General features: G+C 36.8%; 1 protein-coding gene across 1 annotated transcript; it reads right to left on the bottom strand.

The window, feature by feature from the left end:
* Positions 1–263: 263 nt before the first annotated feature.
* Positions 264–15,915, bottom strand: CRLF2 (cytokine receptor like factor 2). Its single transcript, XM_033052871.1, has 8 exons — positions 15,789–15,915; positions 9,215–9,326; positions 8,343–8,515; positions 6,600–6,739; positions 5,653–5,812; positions 3,531–3,645; positions 2,422–2,506; positions 264–1,230 (listed from the first exon to the last, which is right to left on the bottom strand). Exons 1-8 carry the CDS (start codon positions 15,904–15,906, stop codon positions 958–960), a joined length of 1,176 nt encoding a protein of 391 aa, XP_032908762.1. The 5' UTR covers positions 15,907–15,915; the 3' UTR covers positions 264–957.
* Positions 15,916–16,228: the final 313 nt, after the last annotated feature.

Below are 16,228 nucleotides of genomic sequence, written 5' to 3'. Positions count from 1 at the left end.
CAAAAGTGATATGGAGAAACTCAGAAAGATTTCTTTTTCTCAAGTCTGCTTAGTATATTGCATTTTAAATTTGATTTTAAACATACTTTAAAAGATACTATGTTTGCAAAAATTTAGAATATTGTTCTAAACTTAGTTTTTAAACGTTAAAAAAAAAAACCAAGGCCCCCATTTTCTAGAGCAAAACAAGAGGCTAGTATATGCAATATGAATAAGAAGTCCTAATTTGTGTCTACAGCTGCTGATTGCACTAAACCCCAGTTTGAAATAAATGAAACTCAGTTAAATACTGTTCAAAATGAACTTCAGCTTTCTAAAATAAAGGCTGTAAGGTGCTGACTATTCAAAGACTGTAAGATACAGAGGACATGACCTTCGGAGAAAACACTTGAAGCCCTGCTGTTCTGGAGCAGAAGTGTCTATCTGCAGGCTAAAATGTAATTCAATAATGTGCATCCTCACTCCTATTCTTAGATGAGGGCCTTATTCCTTCTCTATAAAACCTTTAAGGTGTGCCATGAAATGCAGAGTTACACAACAAAAATCTCTTTACGTGGGACAGCAAAATCTTTTTATTTTCTCTCTTCATTTGAGAAGAACGATTATTCTTTTGCCCTGCTCTACACACTCCATAAGCAGAAGGACTCAATCTCAGCCCTGCTGACATATATTATGGAAGAGTTCTTGTGCTCTCCTGTCCATAGCAAGAAAATGAGGCTTAGGGATAAATCCCAATTAGAAGAGCAAATTCTAACTCTATAAATCATCAGGAGTTTATTTCAAACACTTGAGTCTGTCCAAGAGATCCTAACTGTTGGTAAAGTACAGATTTAAAAACACAGCCCAGTGTCTTTCTTGATGTGAATCTTACAATGATGACCTTTCCTATTCAGTCACTCTCCCAAACTCATCAGGATTTTTATGGAATTTCCTAATACCTTCTGCATTATGCAGCTTTTATAACATTACATACATGTCATCATTCATTAAAATATGGAAGCCAGCAAAAGAAGCTGCAGTGTTGGATGCTGGTATCAGGCAGGCAATCTCAGCTGCTTTGTCATCATTATTTTCAGCTGCTCCTGAAAAAGTGAAGATTTTTTCCAAAGGCCCTTGTTTGTCACTGTTCTTCCCATCTTCTTGCTGGCTTTCTGCCTCAGTGATGGATTCTGGTTCTTCATATTCTAGTTTGGTTTGCAACACCACATGGTCATTTTTGTCTAGCCATTCCTAGAAAAGTTAAAATGTTAATGTTGGCAGAGATGAGTTATCTGTCAAAAGAAACTTGGTTGTACAGATACCAATTAACAATTTTGCTTTTAGATTGGCATCTTTCCAGGATAAGCCACAATGGAGAAGGTGAAAAGGAAGCACTGTAAAGAAACAAGATAAAAAGCAGAATGGCAAGAAAGCAGATAGGATTCCAGAACTGCATACAAACTCCTACTTATTCTTGAGACCACATGAAATACATTTTTGTATTTAATTAAGGCCCTTAGGAAACCTTGGATGTGAAAAAATATCTGGTGTTCTCTCTTTGATAGTTTCATACTTTCTTTGACCCAAGCCCTGACTTAATCTAAATTAAGACTAAATTTAGATGAAGATTTAGGCAACATAGTACATCAGTATTAATGCTTCAGTACCAATTTAAATTTGTATCTTTTTACTTCACTTTGAGTTTAAAACTATCTTTTATATAAAAAGTTTTCATCTTGTCACTAAAAAATTACTAGTGATTTTTGATATTCCTTTGGGTCTGAAAATGTAAATATTTAACCTGTTTCCCCTTTAGAGGAAACTTACTAGCAATTAAGGTAAATGCTAATACAGCTAATACAGAAAACTACACCGCATATGTGTTGTCATAAGAAACATTAAGATAAGGAAAGCAAAACCTGTAGTCTATTCATTTGATAGCCATTCTGTGTATAAAGGCTGTGTGAACATGCACCTCTCTGCCAGGAGAGGATGTTTCCTACTGTGTCTGACACCTCCAAAGGTGTGAGTGCCATCACTGTGCCAGCACTTGCACACTCAGCACTTCACAAACATAAAGGACAAGATCAGGCTGAAGCAAGTTCCCTAACCTATCTTGTGCAGGAAAGGATGCAAACACCACAGTGTCATTTCAGAGCATGTTGTGCCTCTCAACACCCTTAAATTCTTCTCCAGCAGTTTCTCTCTCTCTATAGCAAGTGTCTTTTCACAGTCCCAAAGTGGCTACACTGATTTTATGAGCTCTGCCATTTGCTCCGTGGATCCTCTTGGTGATGCTGTGCAAGGGGAAGGGTTTGGGGCTTTTATTTTGGGTCAGAGACTCCTTGTGGTAGTGTCTGTGCAGAACAGGAATCAGTAGCTACTTTGACATTATTCTCAACTTTTTGGAGTTTACAGCCCTGCTAAGAAGGTGATTTTTACCTGTAAGTTTCCATTGTGATCATTGAAGAGATCAGCAAATGGGTATTTTGGGTCTGGTATAGCAGGCAGAACTGACATCTGAACCCTGCAAAAAGGAAAGAAAAATATAAATCGATGTTTTGTTATAGCACAGTCATTCATACAAAAATCTCCTTCAGCACCATTCTATACCCACAAATATATTTTACATGACAGTACTATGTTCTTGATTTCTTTTAAATGTGGACTAAAGTCAAAAAGCAATTATAACAGTCTGATAACACCATTGGGCTAAGAGAATTTTGGATTAATTTTCCGCTCAACCCCAGTCTAGCAAAATCCAGACTTTACACAAACTTCCAGCTAGTCAGCATGTGCCATTCTGCTTGATGCTGTAGTCAGAGCTTGCATTCTCTGATTACCTTCCCCTAGACAGGGAAGATAGTGTAGCAACCAGCTCTATTGGCTGACTTAGTAAACACAAACTTAAATGTGAACCATAGTGGTGCAGAAGAAAAAACTAAATTTATGAACTAAAAAGGCAGTTAGAGTCACAAATACTTTCATCTCTGAAAATATGTCATTTTTGGCGCTTTTTTTCCACCAAAAAAGTAAAATTCTGAGGCCTCTGTGGGTTTGCTTGTTGTTTGGGGTTTTTTTCCAATTATAAATTCTAAACACCATTATTCAGCTACCAATCTAAATATTTATATAGTTTTTTTAAAGTTAAATGCACTCAAGTTTTGTCCTACTGCAAGCAGATATTTTGATTGATTGATGAAGGTTGAACAAAAGAATGTCTTTTGAAAAGAAGGAGCTAGAAAAATTGGCTTCTCAGGATTTAAGTTGATTTCTAAAAAAAGAGAAGAAATTAGGTGGAAGAGACAGAGGTTTATCCTGAAACTTTGCCTTTTATCAGAATTGTTCCAGTTTTGCAAATTAAAGGCCTGGGTGTTCGGAAAGCCAGGATGTATTATTCCTCAAACAGCAATCAAGTTACTGACTTCTGCATCTTCACCATGACTTCATTTATCTGATAAGAATTCTCATTGCTAAAAGGCTTCCTCCAGAATGATAGCTGGATTTTCATGACATGGCTATTTAGTAGTAACCAATAAAATTGTATTTACCTCTGCCATTTACACAGAAGAATCAGGAGAATAAGCATCATTAAGAGTACTGCCTGCGAACAACTTAAAACAATTACTGTTTTTGACTGAGGAGTTACATCATCATCACATGAATCTAAGAAGAATCACAAAAAGAATATGTCAAAAATTTTTTTGCTTTAACGGTGCATGTTCTTACTCATGCTAAAATGTTGACTTTTCTTTGAAAAAAAATACAGAAAAAAATTTTAAGGACAAATAAGACAAGTTTAGGTATTCAATTGAGACTGAAAAGAAAATCTCTGCTTCCCCAAACCTTGCAACAAAATAAAATTGTGCTTTTTTTAATCTAAATTGACCTGGTAGAGGATAACAGAGGGGGCTTATAGGCAGTGTAGATACATTATGAATGAATCAAGTATTTCTATTCGCCTCCATCACATTGCATTTACAGTGATAAAGCAACTTTTTGCTAAGACCTGTATTACATACACCTACTAACAATCACTAAAGCTGCAAATGCAAGTTTACATGTAGCCCAAATGTCTTACCTCCCAACAAAAACAAACAAATAATCCCAGCAAACAAAGAGACAGCAAATCACAAGAGCTAATACCCAGAAAGTAACTAGTGGCAGGGTAACACCTAACATGCAAGTATATAAAACTAATGAATTTGTGCATTTTTGTGCATTCTTGGTGTTCTTCCTGCAGCTTTTGTAATTGAACCTCAAACCTCTGCCTCCTACTACTGGCCTTCTGGTCTACAGAAAAATGCCACAACCCTGGATCATCATTCATACAGAAGCAACTCTCCAGCCTGTTCCACCCCCTTGCTCCGTTGTGATGCCAGGAAGCCACAAGTAAAATTATGACTCCCCACTAAGTTAGTTCTTCAGAGTTTAGGAAATTTCTTGAAGCTTCATGTCTTCGTCTGATTATAGATTTGGAGTCAATAACTCATCAAAGTCCTGAAGAAAACTGCTTGCCCCAGTGAAGGGGCTGTGTCAATATCACTTCTGATCCAGGGGCACACAGAATGTCTCAACACTTAGACTGTCTCCCCTGTGATGTCCTTCCTTGCAGGTACCTGCTGGCAGCCTCTGGTCAAATGGCTCAGGTAAGGTTGTCTGCTATCAGAGGTGCAGAGGAACCCATTTTCCTTATTTCTTAAGGGCATTTGCCAGCCACACCTGAGGACATGCTTGCAGGCTCACAATTTGCATGGTGGAAGAGTTTTCTCTGTAGGCCAGCACTGTGGCTGTGAGTGCACAGACCACCTGTGGTCCAGGATTTCATCCTAGCTTTCTGTACCTAGATTGTCTTCAAGTGAGCTGATAGCCCATTGCAATTTAGAGAACTCAGATCTTGTTAGACTAGGCAACTGAGGATTTTGTAATTCTGATAAAGCCTACTGGGTGGCATTTTGTGCTTAGGTAGTACAAATGTGTTGGTATGGTGTACAGTTTTTTTTCCTACAGAAAATCTGGGGTTTGATTTTTGATAAGCAGTAGGAATACTATTTGCATTGATTATCTAATGTCAGTCACCCTCAGTTAAATGCAACTGTCTGGTAGGAAAGCTTGGATTCTGACTTTGCTTCCCTTCAAGCTTTCCCCCATCCTCCTTGTTTCGATCAATGCAGCATCCTTGAGCATCGGACTTCCGTGAACTGGCATCCTGTAGTTCAACTGGATGTACTTGCAAAACAAACTGCCTTCAGAAATTGGACATCAAGGATTTTCTTAGAGTTCATATTTGATGTCCAAATATCATATATGGGCACCCCCCTTCAACAGCCACACACACAGAGCCCTCATGCATCACATCACTGTCACTGGGGGATCCTTGATGCTATTGTAATACAAATAATAACATTCTTAACTTGGCTGATTATGACATAAAGTGATAGCTTAGGGGTCATCAGGAGCAGTGGACAGAGTTAAACTAAACAGTCACAATTAAATATTCACATGAATTTTCTTTGATAACACAAGATGGAGAACAATAGTGCAACATTCATTTGCTGGATGTCCTCAGCTTCTTTTGCAGTCACCTCTTCTTCTTTTGCACTTAGAATTTACTTATTTATTTATTTATTTATTTATTTATTTATTTATTTATTTATTTATTTTTGCTATTACCTAATAACATGCCATTCTTCCAAAATGTTTCAGCCTCCCAGTCACTGCTGTAATTCTTTACGTTGCACTGTCGTAGCCTCCACAGTCTGACCCGGAAAGAGTAGCATTTCCTTGGATCAAAGCCTTGCTCTCCAACACTGCAGCACTTAGAAACTCTGGACTGAGAAAGAAGGTTTATCATTGTTAATAGCTGTTTTCAAGATAGTGCTTCAAAATGCTGCACTGAGTCATGATGACAACTAGGGCACGGGATAGGCCAATGGAAAATATCAGAACTAAATGTTAACTTCTCTGAGTTTTGAGGAATTCTGTTTCTTGATTTATTTTAGACTATTCATATCCATTCCTTGTTTCAGGGTATTGAGTTGAAGGTCCTAACAGTCATTGCATATTGCACTATGTTAGAGTTGCATATTTACAATGCACAAAGACACTTCAATCCATACATTTGCAAATGGAAAGGTTTAAGTTAGTGAAATAATACTTGGAAATACTTAACAGCTTATTTTAGAATAAATAAAAATCCTGTGTAATTTATTTTTTATACTATTTCATTAGTTTTTCTTTTTTGCTCTCTCTTCTTTTCCCTAATCTCTTTTCTGCTTCTATCTTTCCAAACTCCCCTATTCTAATATATGCCTTTTCCTGAGATTTCCCTCAGCTCTTAGGGTGGGAACTGCCTTTAACTTATAAATTATTTCTGGCATAGCAGAAACCCAGGGTTCTAAAAATCTAGATGTTTTCTGCTAGCAACTATATTTGAAAATATAGGAAGGTAGAAAATTTGAAAACAGCTATATTTTATATTCTATGAATATAAAATAAAATATAGAATATATATAGAATATAGAATATATATATTCTACTTCCAACTCCTTCTAGTGTTGATTAAAAATGTGATGTCCAACTGATTTCAATGTTGATTGAAAATGTGACATACAACTCACTTGCCACGTTTTGTCAAACTTGCTTTTGTACTGAAGCTCAAGTGTCAAGCACAGTGCATTTCTCTTTGGTTTATTACAGCTTACAGTAACAGTGTCCTCTTCCCAGAAGAAGGTCACATTTTCTGGTGGCTTGGGCTTTACTGAGAAGAAGAGAAACAAATTTTGCTATAGTGTCCTAAAAAACACTTTACAGTTAAAATATTTTTTTCCTTCCTTGGCAATATTTCACCGAGTAGTAAGAGAAGAAGGTGGACTTCCTTCTTGGAGGTTTTGCTTTTGGAGCTGACCTCCCTATTAAACATCAAAATGGAGCTTGAGACCCTGACGCTGGGCACCATTTGAGGTGCCACATTCAAAGGCAGCAGCCATCTCACATCAGGAGCCTTAAGGAAAGGACTCCAATCCTGCAACCCAGACAAAGAAACAAGCTTCCTCATGGGAAATGAAGTGACAAATTCAGTACCATAAAACCTCCAAGACAGAATTTTGCAGCTGCTGGAGGCTATGTGGGATTTGGTGGGGCATCTGCAAAAGTGCTGAGTTCCTACCTAACCCAATCTGCCCCTCACTGTTTTCAGAGGGTTCGAAGACACCTCCATGGTCTGACCTACACAGCTGGTAAGTCTTCAGCAGTGGGAAATAAAGGGGTGTAAAGAGTGCTGCCTGCTTTCTCAGTCTTTCTAGTTGCCTTTTTGCATTAGAAAAACTCTGCCTTCCTAATTTAAAGGCTTCAGTCTGATCCTTGATATTTGTCCTTTGTTCGCTAACCCTTTTGAAATTAGTTTTATTATCAGTGGGTGTTTAATTGTGAAAATTTGAGGATCAGGCTGCAGTTTTCCATCATTTAACAGATACTGGTAAAATTATGAGATATAAAAGTATTCTCAAAGTTTGATGCCTTGACAGGTTTGTGTTTAATCCTTTTTGCTAAAAAAGTTATTAATAAATGTAGAATATTTTCTTCAGATAATTCTCCACTGTATATCTTCTGTGTGATTTCTATTAGAAAAAAAAATCCCTGTATTTTGAATGATGTAAGTGTGTGAAATTCCAGAAGTTTTTGATAAACTAATCCCACACTAGATATTAAATATGTATTTGGGGACAGGAAAGATTTAATAATAGCAGGAACATCATCCCTTTACTACTAGTAGAATGTCCCTTTTACTCTGCCAGCCTGTACCATAGCCACTCGGCTAAATTCTGTTATAATCCAATGACAATTTTGTGTCAGCATCTTTGACAAGAAGCAGTTTGCTGCCTTGCATTGCATGAAAGATGGCAAAAGAATGAAGGTTGAAAGTATGAGAAAGATCACAGTCAGCACTAAGACCAAAAACTATTATTCATTTTGTTGATCAGCAGGATCAGTAGGCCTGCACTAGACAAAGAACACACACACACACACACACACACACACACTATGTATATGTATTTAGTATTTTCATTTGGCCTTTAAAATAGTAATTTGGGACCAGTCTGACTGTCCTATGTTATCTCACTTAACTGCAGCTGCACACAGGCCTGTGTAACTACTGGTGACAGCAAGGAACAAAAATCAGCAAGAAATAACTATAGTTAAAAAACTAGTATAAAGTAAAACTATAAAAGTAACTATATAAAACTATATAGTTTTGTTTTGATGTGCACACTAATAATATTTTATATGCCATATAACTGATTTCTTCTCAAACTTAGAGAACTGGAAAATCTGCCAAAGTACTCACGGTTTTTCATACTTACTGTAAAAATCAGCTTTTAATCTTTTAAAAAAAAGCTCTTTGCTTCCGTTGCTGCTCCTGATAGAAATGGCAAGGGTAGGTCCTTCTGTCTTAAAAAGACATCCAGAATTATAATCTTGATCCAATAAATAGGTAGTACATGGCTTCCAAACTTGGTGCTTGCCTTCATCAAATCTGTAAATGAGATAATATTGGTAAATGGAAAACTTAGCAATTAACACAAGTTAATTTTTTTTTTTTCTCTTTTTTTTTCTTTTTTTCAAATGCTTCACCAAGGAAAATCTGAGCATGGTTTTTCTCAAAGTGAAAAATTTCATAGTGGTGTGAGGGAATTCATCACCCAAACTTCACCGAATTTCCAGCCCTGGGTCTCGATGCAGTCTGAAATATTCAAGTTTTGTTCATGTTGTTGTTTTCTAATAAGATAATTACTTGCTCAAACAGATGCTCTCATGATCCTGTTTTCAAGACTATACTGTGAAAAGTTCTTCCACATATACGACCCAGAAAGAAAAGATAAGCACTATGACTGTCTTTAACCATAATATTACACTTCTGTTAGTCATTAATGATGTCAATTAATAAGGAAAATATATATACTTATGTGGGAAAAACACTTTCAATGATGCAATTAGTATTAGCATTTATCACAATGATGGGAAAGGGACAAATCTTTCATATCATGTCTACTGTGACCAATTACTCACCAGCTTTATTGATTGATATTGATTATTCACAATACTTCTGTAGGTTTCATGCTGGATATTAACAAATGTTAAAAGCATTTCTAGTTCACAGAGGACTCAAATGGATATTTCATTCTCCCTAAAAAAATCCTTTAACAAGACAGGAATAGGCACTGACAATACTCACGTGTAAAAAAATGACACATTCTCATTGGGGAAAATCTCTCTTGTTGCCCATGTGATCTTCATCTTCTCCTTATTGAAGTTGATTATTGTGGTGTTGATTGCAACTTTCCCACCTGCTCAGGACATTTATGGAGAATATGGTTTCAGGAGTGAGCATGAAAAGCATCCTTTGACGTTAGTAGGCAATCAGCGTTTCTAAAATATGTATGCAATAGGCTCAGATAAACATAAAATAAGAAGACATAAAACCATCCAAAATACAAGGAAATAGAGTAAAATAACTTCGAGAGGTTGAAATTAGAATTTTAAAATAATGAAATGAAGGTATGCATGGTGACATAAGAGAGAGACTTGGCCACATGGTCCTGGGACCAAAAGGTGCAGACTGGGGCCGCGTTCACCCAGTGCATAAGGCCATACCTTGAGGACAGCTTTTCCCCTAAATCCCTGCTGAGGAAAACTGTTTGGGAACTAACACTGAAGGGAATGTCTGTGTAAACTGTCAGATGTTTGCTGTAAGGAAGAAGGAGCTAACATCAGAAATGCAGGCCAGTCAAGGCCCACAAGAAAACACAGCAAATCAGCACAAGTATTACAGTATTTCATATTTGATCGATGGCCCATTCCTCCTTAAATACAAGCATGATCATTTAATGTCCTCTGACTGCACACAGATATTATTTCTTCTCTTATCATGTCCTTGTTACTCTTCTTGCTAGGAACACAGGATTCCACAATCAGACACTGAAGATAAACCTGACATTGAAGAAATGGAGAAATTAAGAAGGCAGAGGGACTAGAAATCCATTCTATATAAAAAAATTATTTATTTTGCATTCTGTAAGATGTGAAATTGTGTTTCCTTGAATGAATAAAGAGGAAGAAAATATATCATCAAGAAACCACTTGAAGGTAAGATTTTCAGACTTCTCTCTCCAGCTGTGAAGTGTTTACCACTAAGAATCTTTGCTGGAGTATTCCTGTCTAGAAGGAGAATAAAGGATTTTAGCTTTGATTGCTGCATACATTTTATGTTTCTCTGGACTTTTGAAGGGGTTTAGAATTCTGAAATATTTCTTATGATCTTTTCATCATATCCAGTCATTCTTATTATTTAATGGGAATCAAGAATAGCTATTCTTATATTCTATCTCATGCTCTGTAATCAACATGAAGAATGTGAGAAATGGGTTCAAGTTAGCATTTTGCCTATTTTCATGCCTGTATCTGTGTCTAGATGCTTTACGACTACTCTAATTAGAGTTAGAACATTTTTGTGGATGTGTATTTGTGTTGTAACACGTAGTTTTGTCAAAACCATTCAAGATAGTTATGACAATCCAGAACACACTGGGTAGATGTACCTTCAGGTTTCTGCTGTGTGACTCATGGAGCTGTGGAAAAAAGATGCTGCTCTTATTCAAGAAAAAGACTTGAAATTGCCTCCTTCATCTATTACCTAATGCCTGCAAGCTTGTTTTGTACTGTTTTCTTAAGGAGAAAATCTTGTTTACATGCTGAAACTAGAAGTGAAAAACTTTAAAAGGTGTAATAAAGTGGAGTTTATCCAGCTAGTTCTACCTCTGTGGCAACAAAATACCTACGTAGCTCATTTTTCATAAGATTTTAAGCTCTTTGTAATTTCCTTCTGCAGGTCTAAGAGATGATCTTGTCTATTACCAAAACCACTAAGAAATTTGTAGGCAAAGTGCCTAACAGTGGATTTTTGTTCTGTGATTGCACTAACACATTTTAAATTGTATGGACTACTTTAGCACGGTTGTGCTGTCCAGTATATAGTGTAACTAAAATCCTTTACTTCCTGGACTTAGATTTTATAAAAGTAGTTTGAGGTATATTTAATGTGTCTTAAGTGTATAATTATGTGTTCTCCATCCTTAAATAAAATCGACATCATTAAAAAAAAAAATAAATGCTGAATGGAGAATATTGTACTGTCCTGTGATAATTTTTTTGACCATATCATGAATCCTTTCCAATCCTTTAGAAACTACAAAATATATACTTTTTACTTTTTGATAATTTTTGTAGGGCATGTTTTTGAATCTTCCACTAGACCAGGCTGCTCAGAGCTCCATCCAATTTGGCCTTGAACAATTCCAGGGATGGGGCATCCATAGTTTCTCTGTGTAACCTGTTCCAGTGCCTCAATACCCTCACAGGGAAGAATATTTTCCTAATATTTAATCAAAATCTATTGTCTTTCATTTCAAAGCCATTGCCCCTTGTCCTGTCACTAAACGCCCCCTGTATAAAGTCTCCTTCCATCACAATTACAGTAATTTCACGATTATAAGCCGCACGATTTTGACTAAAGTTTTGCTCCGTACCCGGAAGTGCGGCTTGTATTCCGGAGCTGCTAATATATGAAAAAAAAGTTCAGAAATTTGCCAGCCAGAAATGCAAGTACGCAGCAGCCCCAAGCTGAGCCGAGCCTGCATGGCCCCAAGCAGGGCCAGGGCAGCCCCCGGCAGCCACGGGGGAGCGGGGCCGGGGCTGGCAGGGGAGTGGGGAGCTGTGCCGGGCCAGGGCAGCTCTGTGGCGGTGGTGGGGGGGCCAGGCCGAGCCTGCACGGCCTCGAGCCAGTAAACCCCGCGTTCCCGCGATTCTGTTACTAATTGGCCACTTTGTGAAAGTTGCACATGGATCCTCGCTGTGAACGAAAGTGCGGCTTACAATCCGGTGCAGCTTATTATGGAGGAAAAACAAAACATTGCCAACACCCCAGAAGTGTGGCTTATAATCAGTGCGGCTTGTAATCGTGAAATTACTGTAATCTGAGGTGTTCAGTCAATTTGATTACAAGGGTTATACAGATAGAGAAAAAGACAAGGAAGAGGGAAAAAGGAGTTTATAACATAAATGCAGAACACTGTAACAGAGACAAGGAGAGGAAAAGTTTGTTTAAAATATCTCCAAAAGGAAAATATTACAGTGCTGTGAGTTTTATCTCTCCAAATTCAGAATACTAAAACAATATTATAGTGCTTATTCCTTCTGAATTAATTTTATCTTACTGAGCAGTATAAACAACATTTTTTCTTTTTTTGAAATTTATATTTCTGGGGAAATTGTTAGAATTAAAAGGGATTGCACTGGTTCATAAATAGTGAGAGCGAAACACAGCAATTGCTTAATCAAAAAATTTTTAAGCATCTGCCGACAAATGTAGTGACAAAATTTGGACTGATTTTGCCTCTCAAATAGGTGACCTATGCTTGGGAATCTCCTTGAACCTGTGACTATATATCTTACAACCTGGCAGCAGAGAAGTAGATTTGGTAAAGCTGTAAGTCACCCTTCTATCTCTGTGCAGGTCAATTCTTGAAATCCTTTTTCAGAGTGCCACATTTGCCCTCAATAGCAATGTTAAAAGTACACCAGATTACAGCCCTTAATCCCACAGTGTTCTTTCGATGGGGAGTTTGATCTCTTCAGACTCTCACTGGGTTAGTTGAGGTATGACTGGCTCTAGAGATGAATATTAGTAAGGAAACCAGAGGAATCACATAATATTTTCACACAATACAAAGTTAGTGGACGCTAACTAACAACCAAGTGTCTGTTCTGACTAGCCTGATGGAAGGGAAAAAAGACACCAATTAATTCTGAACCTTAAACAACATTCATTATTCTGTATTTTTTCAAATGTGTTACAACTCTGCACTACTTATTGGAGGCTGCAATTCAGGGGTGAAGACTAAATCTTGGGTTTGGTGGTGAAGAACATCAGTTTGACTCCAGTCCTGAAGTGATTTCTTTGTGGTCCTAACTCAGAGTCATTGACTTCAGTAGGATTTGGTCAGATTGTATCAATTTAATAACATAAATAAATATATCTAATCAGAACCTTTCTCTGCAAAAAGATTCCAACATATTGTGACTTTAACATAAAATTATGAACTCCAACAAGTGCAGTTATTTGTGTACTAAAATGGAAGGTAATAATTAAATTATTTATTGAAAGTTGATTTAAATTGAATAGAAATTATTATAAACCATCTGGCGATATATACATATTCTTTCCCATGCTCCAATTTTAAAGAATTTCCTAAGAAATCAGTTTCAACATAATTAAGTAGGTATGTAGGACAGAATCTTACCAATCTTTTATCATTAAAGACTTTGTTTTCAGAGCTCTAGTCAGAGAAATTTTTTTCTGTGCTTTCTAATTTCATGACTTATGAAGCCTTTTTGAATGTAGTACGAGTTGTACTTTTTGCAAATGTACAGTAGGGTATTTGCATGCATCTTTTCAAATTAAAGCATGTATATTTTGCATAATTTGAATTTCAACATGAAGGCATGCATAACCTAAGTGAGTTTCTTTAAAGTTTAGATTAAATTGACATCAAATCCTCTGAGGATATATACAGTTTATCTGAAATAGAAATAGAAATATGTCTTTTCTTTTTGATGTTTCCCTTGCCATTAACTGAAAAGGTGTTTAATTTTAGGTATACACCTGTACTTTTGCAGGCAGAATCATTTGTATCTTCTGTTAGAGGAAAAAGAGAATAGAGGAGACCATTTCTTTCCCTTTATTTATGATGGAGTTTTTCTGAATTCAGCTGTGACATCATAGATCATTCTCAGTTGATATGTCAGTTGTCCCACAGTAATTGCAAATATTCAAAGCCTTCTAATCCTTATCCTGAAGGCATACAATACACCAAAGCAACACATTCATAATTACTCTTTCTATTATAATGGATATATGAATATCCATTGTGTGGATATAATGGATAGATGAAAAGGTGAAACATGTTATGAATAGGCAGTCCTAGGGCTAAAAGAGGTGGCACAACTTTCTGTCTGAGGAGGACCTGCAGGTCTACCTAGGTAAGCAGCGTGCTTCAGTACTGCAGGACACACACCAGTGCCCTGGAGAAAGAGCTTCAGACAGAATTATCCAAGCCTACACCTGTAAAACCAGACAGGGACTGGTAAGGTTCTGTACAAGACTTGAACCTCACACACCTAATTCTTCTCAGGATGAAGAAGCATGGAAAATACCACTATACTGTGTGGAGTATGGGGAAAAAAGAAGAAATTTCCTTCAGCAAAAAATTATGCAGACACAACCATGAGCAAGAATATGAGCAGGTACATTCCACCTCCTTTCTATTTTTCAACGTTTGTTACTGAGAAAAAGTACTGCTGAAAGGGAACATGTTAAAAGGCTAAATGTCATGGAACAAACTTTAAAAAAGAAAGGGAGAGGAAGAAAATCAATCTTCAAAGATAACAGAGTGAAACATATTTGTACTGGAACAGTTGCAACCTCATTGATGCATAACAAAGAAGAAAAACCGCTTTTGATTTCCTTACACTGACGGAACCTGATAACTAACCACATGCTGAACTTCCACATAATGCAGTACACTGTACAGAAACTACTGGAGAATAAGACCCAGGTCTGAACCTGTAGTCTTTAGTTACCCTTAACAGTACTGGCTGAGGAAGGACAGTTTCATTTTTTAATAGGAACAAGCGTAGGCGAAAGTGCCATTTGTGCACAAGACTGCTGAATTGAATGCATAGGGCATAGAATGATTGGAAAACACATTTTCAAGAAGAGAAAAAAGAAAAAAAGACAGCAAGTGAAAGTTTTTTATCAATATTTTGAGATGAGGTATAATTCTTACAGCATAATTCTTAGAATCCACCGAATTGAGTGCTTTGGGGCTTTTCTCAGAAGATCCCTGACCATTGCCAGGTATCACAACACTGCATAAAATAAGAACACAACTCTAATTTTATAATTTTGTTCCACAAAGGCATGCCATCAGCACTGCATGGCTGTAGGTGATTGCCATCTCAAGGCAGGGAAGTCACCTTCCCTCATAGGACAGCCAGTGACTCACAGGGATAATTAACCCTGGGGAATCAGGTGGTGCAGCATTGTCAAAAATGGTATTTTCCATATGTATGGCAGAACAGAGAGCTGATTTATAGGTAGATAGAATGAGATCATTACTTTAGAGAATTTCTTTTTCCTTATAAAATTAATGACAGGGAATTTGCGGGAAATTAACTAGAGCCAAGATTGGATTTTTGATGTAGATGTTGAGCTTTATGTTTGATTTCTGTAATAATGCATTTATCTTTGACAAGCTACAGCAGACAAATATCTAAACCAGAAATGTTCTTAGGCAGCCAAACAACTGGTCTTTAAGAATTTTGCTGTGTAATAGTATTTTTATCTTGATGCTTTCTTGGGAGCAAAGTATTGCTGGTCTTTTCCCATAATGTTCATTCTTTCAAAGTACTAAATGCAGAAGTCTTACCTTGAATGGTTTATCCTTCTTTGTTCAGTGAAGGCTAGTCTTTTTTGGCTGCAATCTACTCTGTTATAAAACTTCCATAGGAATCTGTTATTTTTTGCTTTTTAGGAGACCACTTTCATTCATGCTGGATATTAATTTTTGTTTGGTTCAATCTTCTAATCAAAAAAAGCACTGAATATTGTAACACAGGAAGTAAAATACACACAGAAATATTGATAGCTGATATATCAACTTCTAAATAAATATATGGGAATCTGAACTTACCAGAAGATGGTAACTGAGAAGCCACAAGGTTGCCCAGTATGAAGGTCATTGAATATGCTTGAAAGATGAGTTTCATGGTTGAAATGACACAACAGACTGTGAAGAGATGATTAATCATAATCTCTGGATTTAACTGTTTGATCACTTTATACCAGATGCTGGAGGAAAGTGGAGGAAATGACTACAGGAAATTAAGAAATGGCTTATCTATAGCTACAAACAAATCAGAAGTGTAGGACCTTCTTCACACAATGTTAAAAAAAATCCTCAACAGCACTGTTTGTCCAATGAGACCTTTTTCAGCTTAGTCACATCATCAAAGTCTGCATGTCCCAGGAAGACCCATTCAAATCTCAGTAGCTCTTGGAATCCCCAGCATGACTGTCTGACATACATACAGTATTCTGTTAACTGTCTGGTTCCTGCTTTCATCAGGTTCC

Source organism: Catharus ustulatus, chromosome 2 (assembly GCF_009819885.2).
Source record: "Catharus ustulatus isolate bCatUst1 chromosome 2, bCatUst1.pri.v2, whole genome shotgun sequence".
NCBI lineage: Eukaryota > Metazoa > Chordata > Aves > Passeriformes > Turdidae > Catharus > Catharus ustulatus.
Note: the sequence above shows the minus strand (reverse complement) of the source record. Positions and strands in the feature narration are given on the sequence as shown.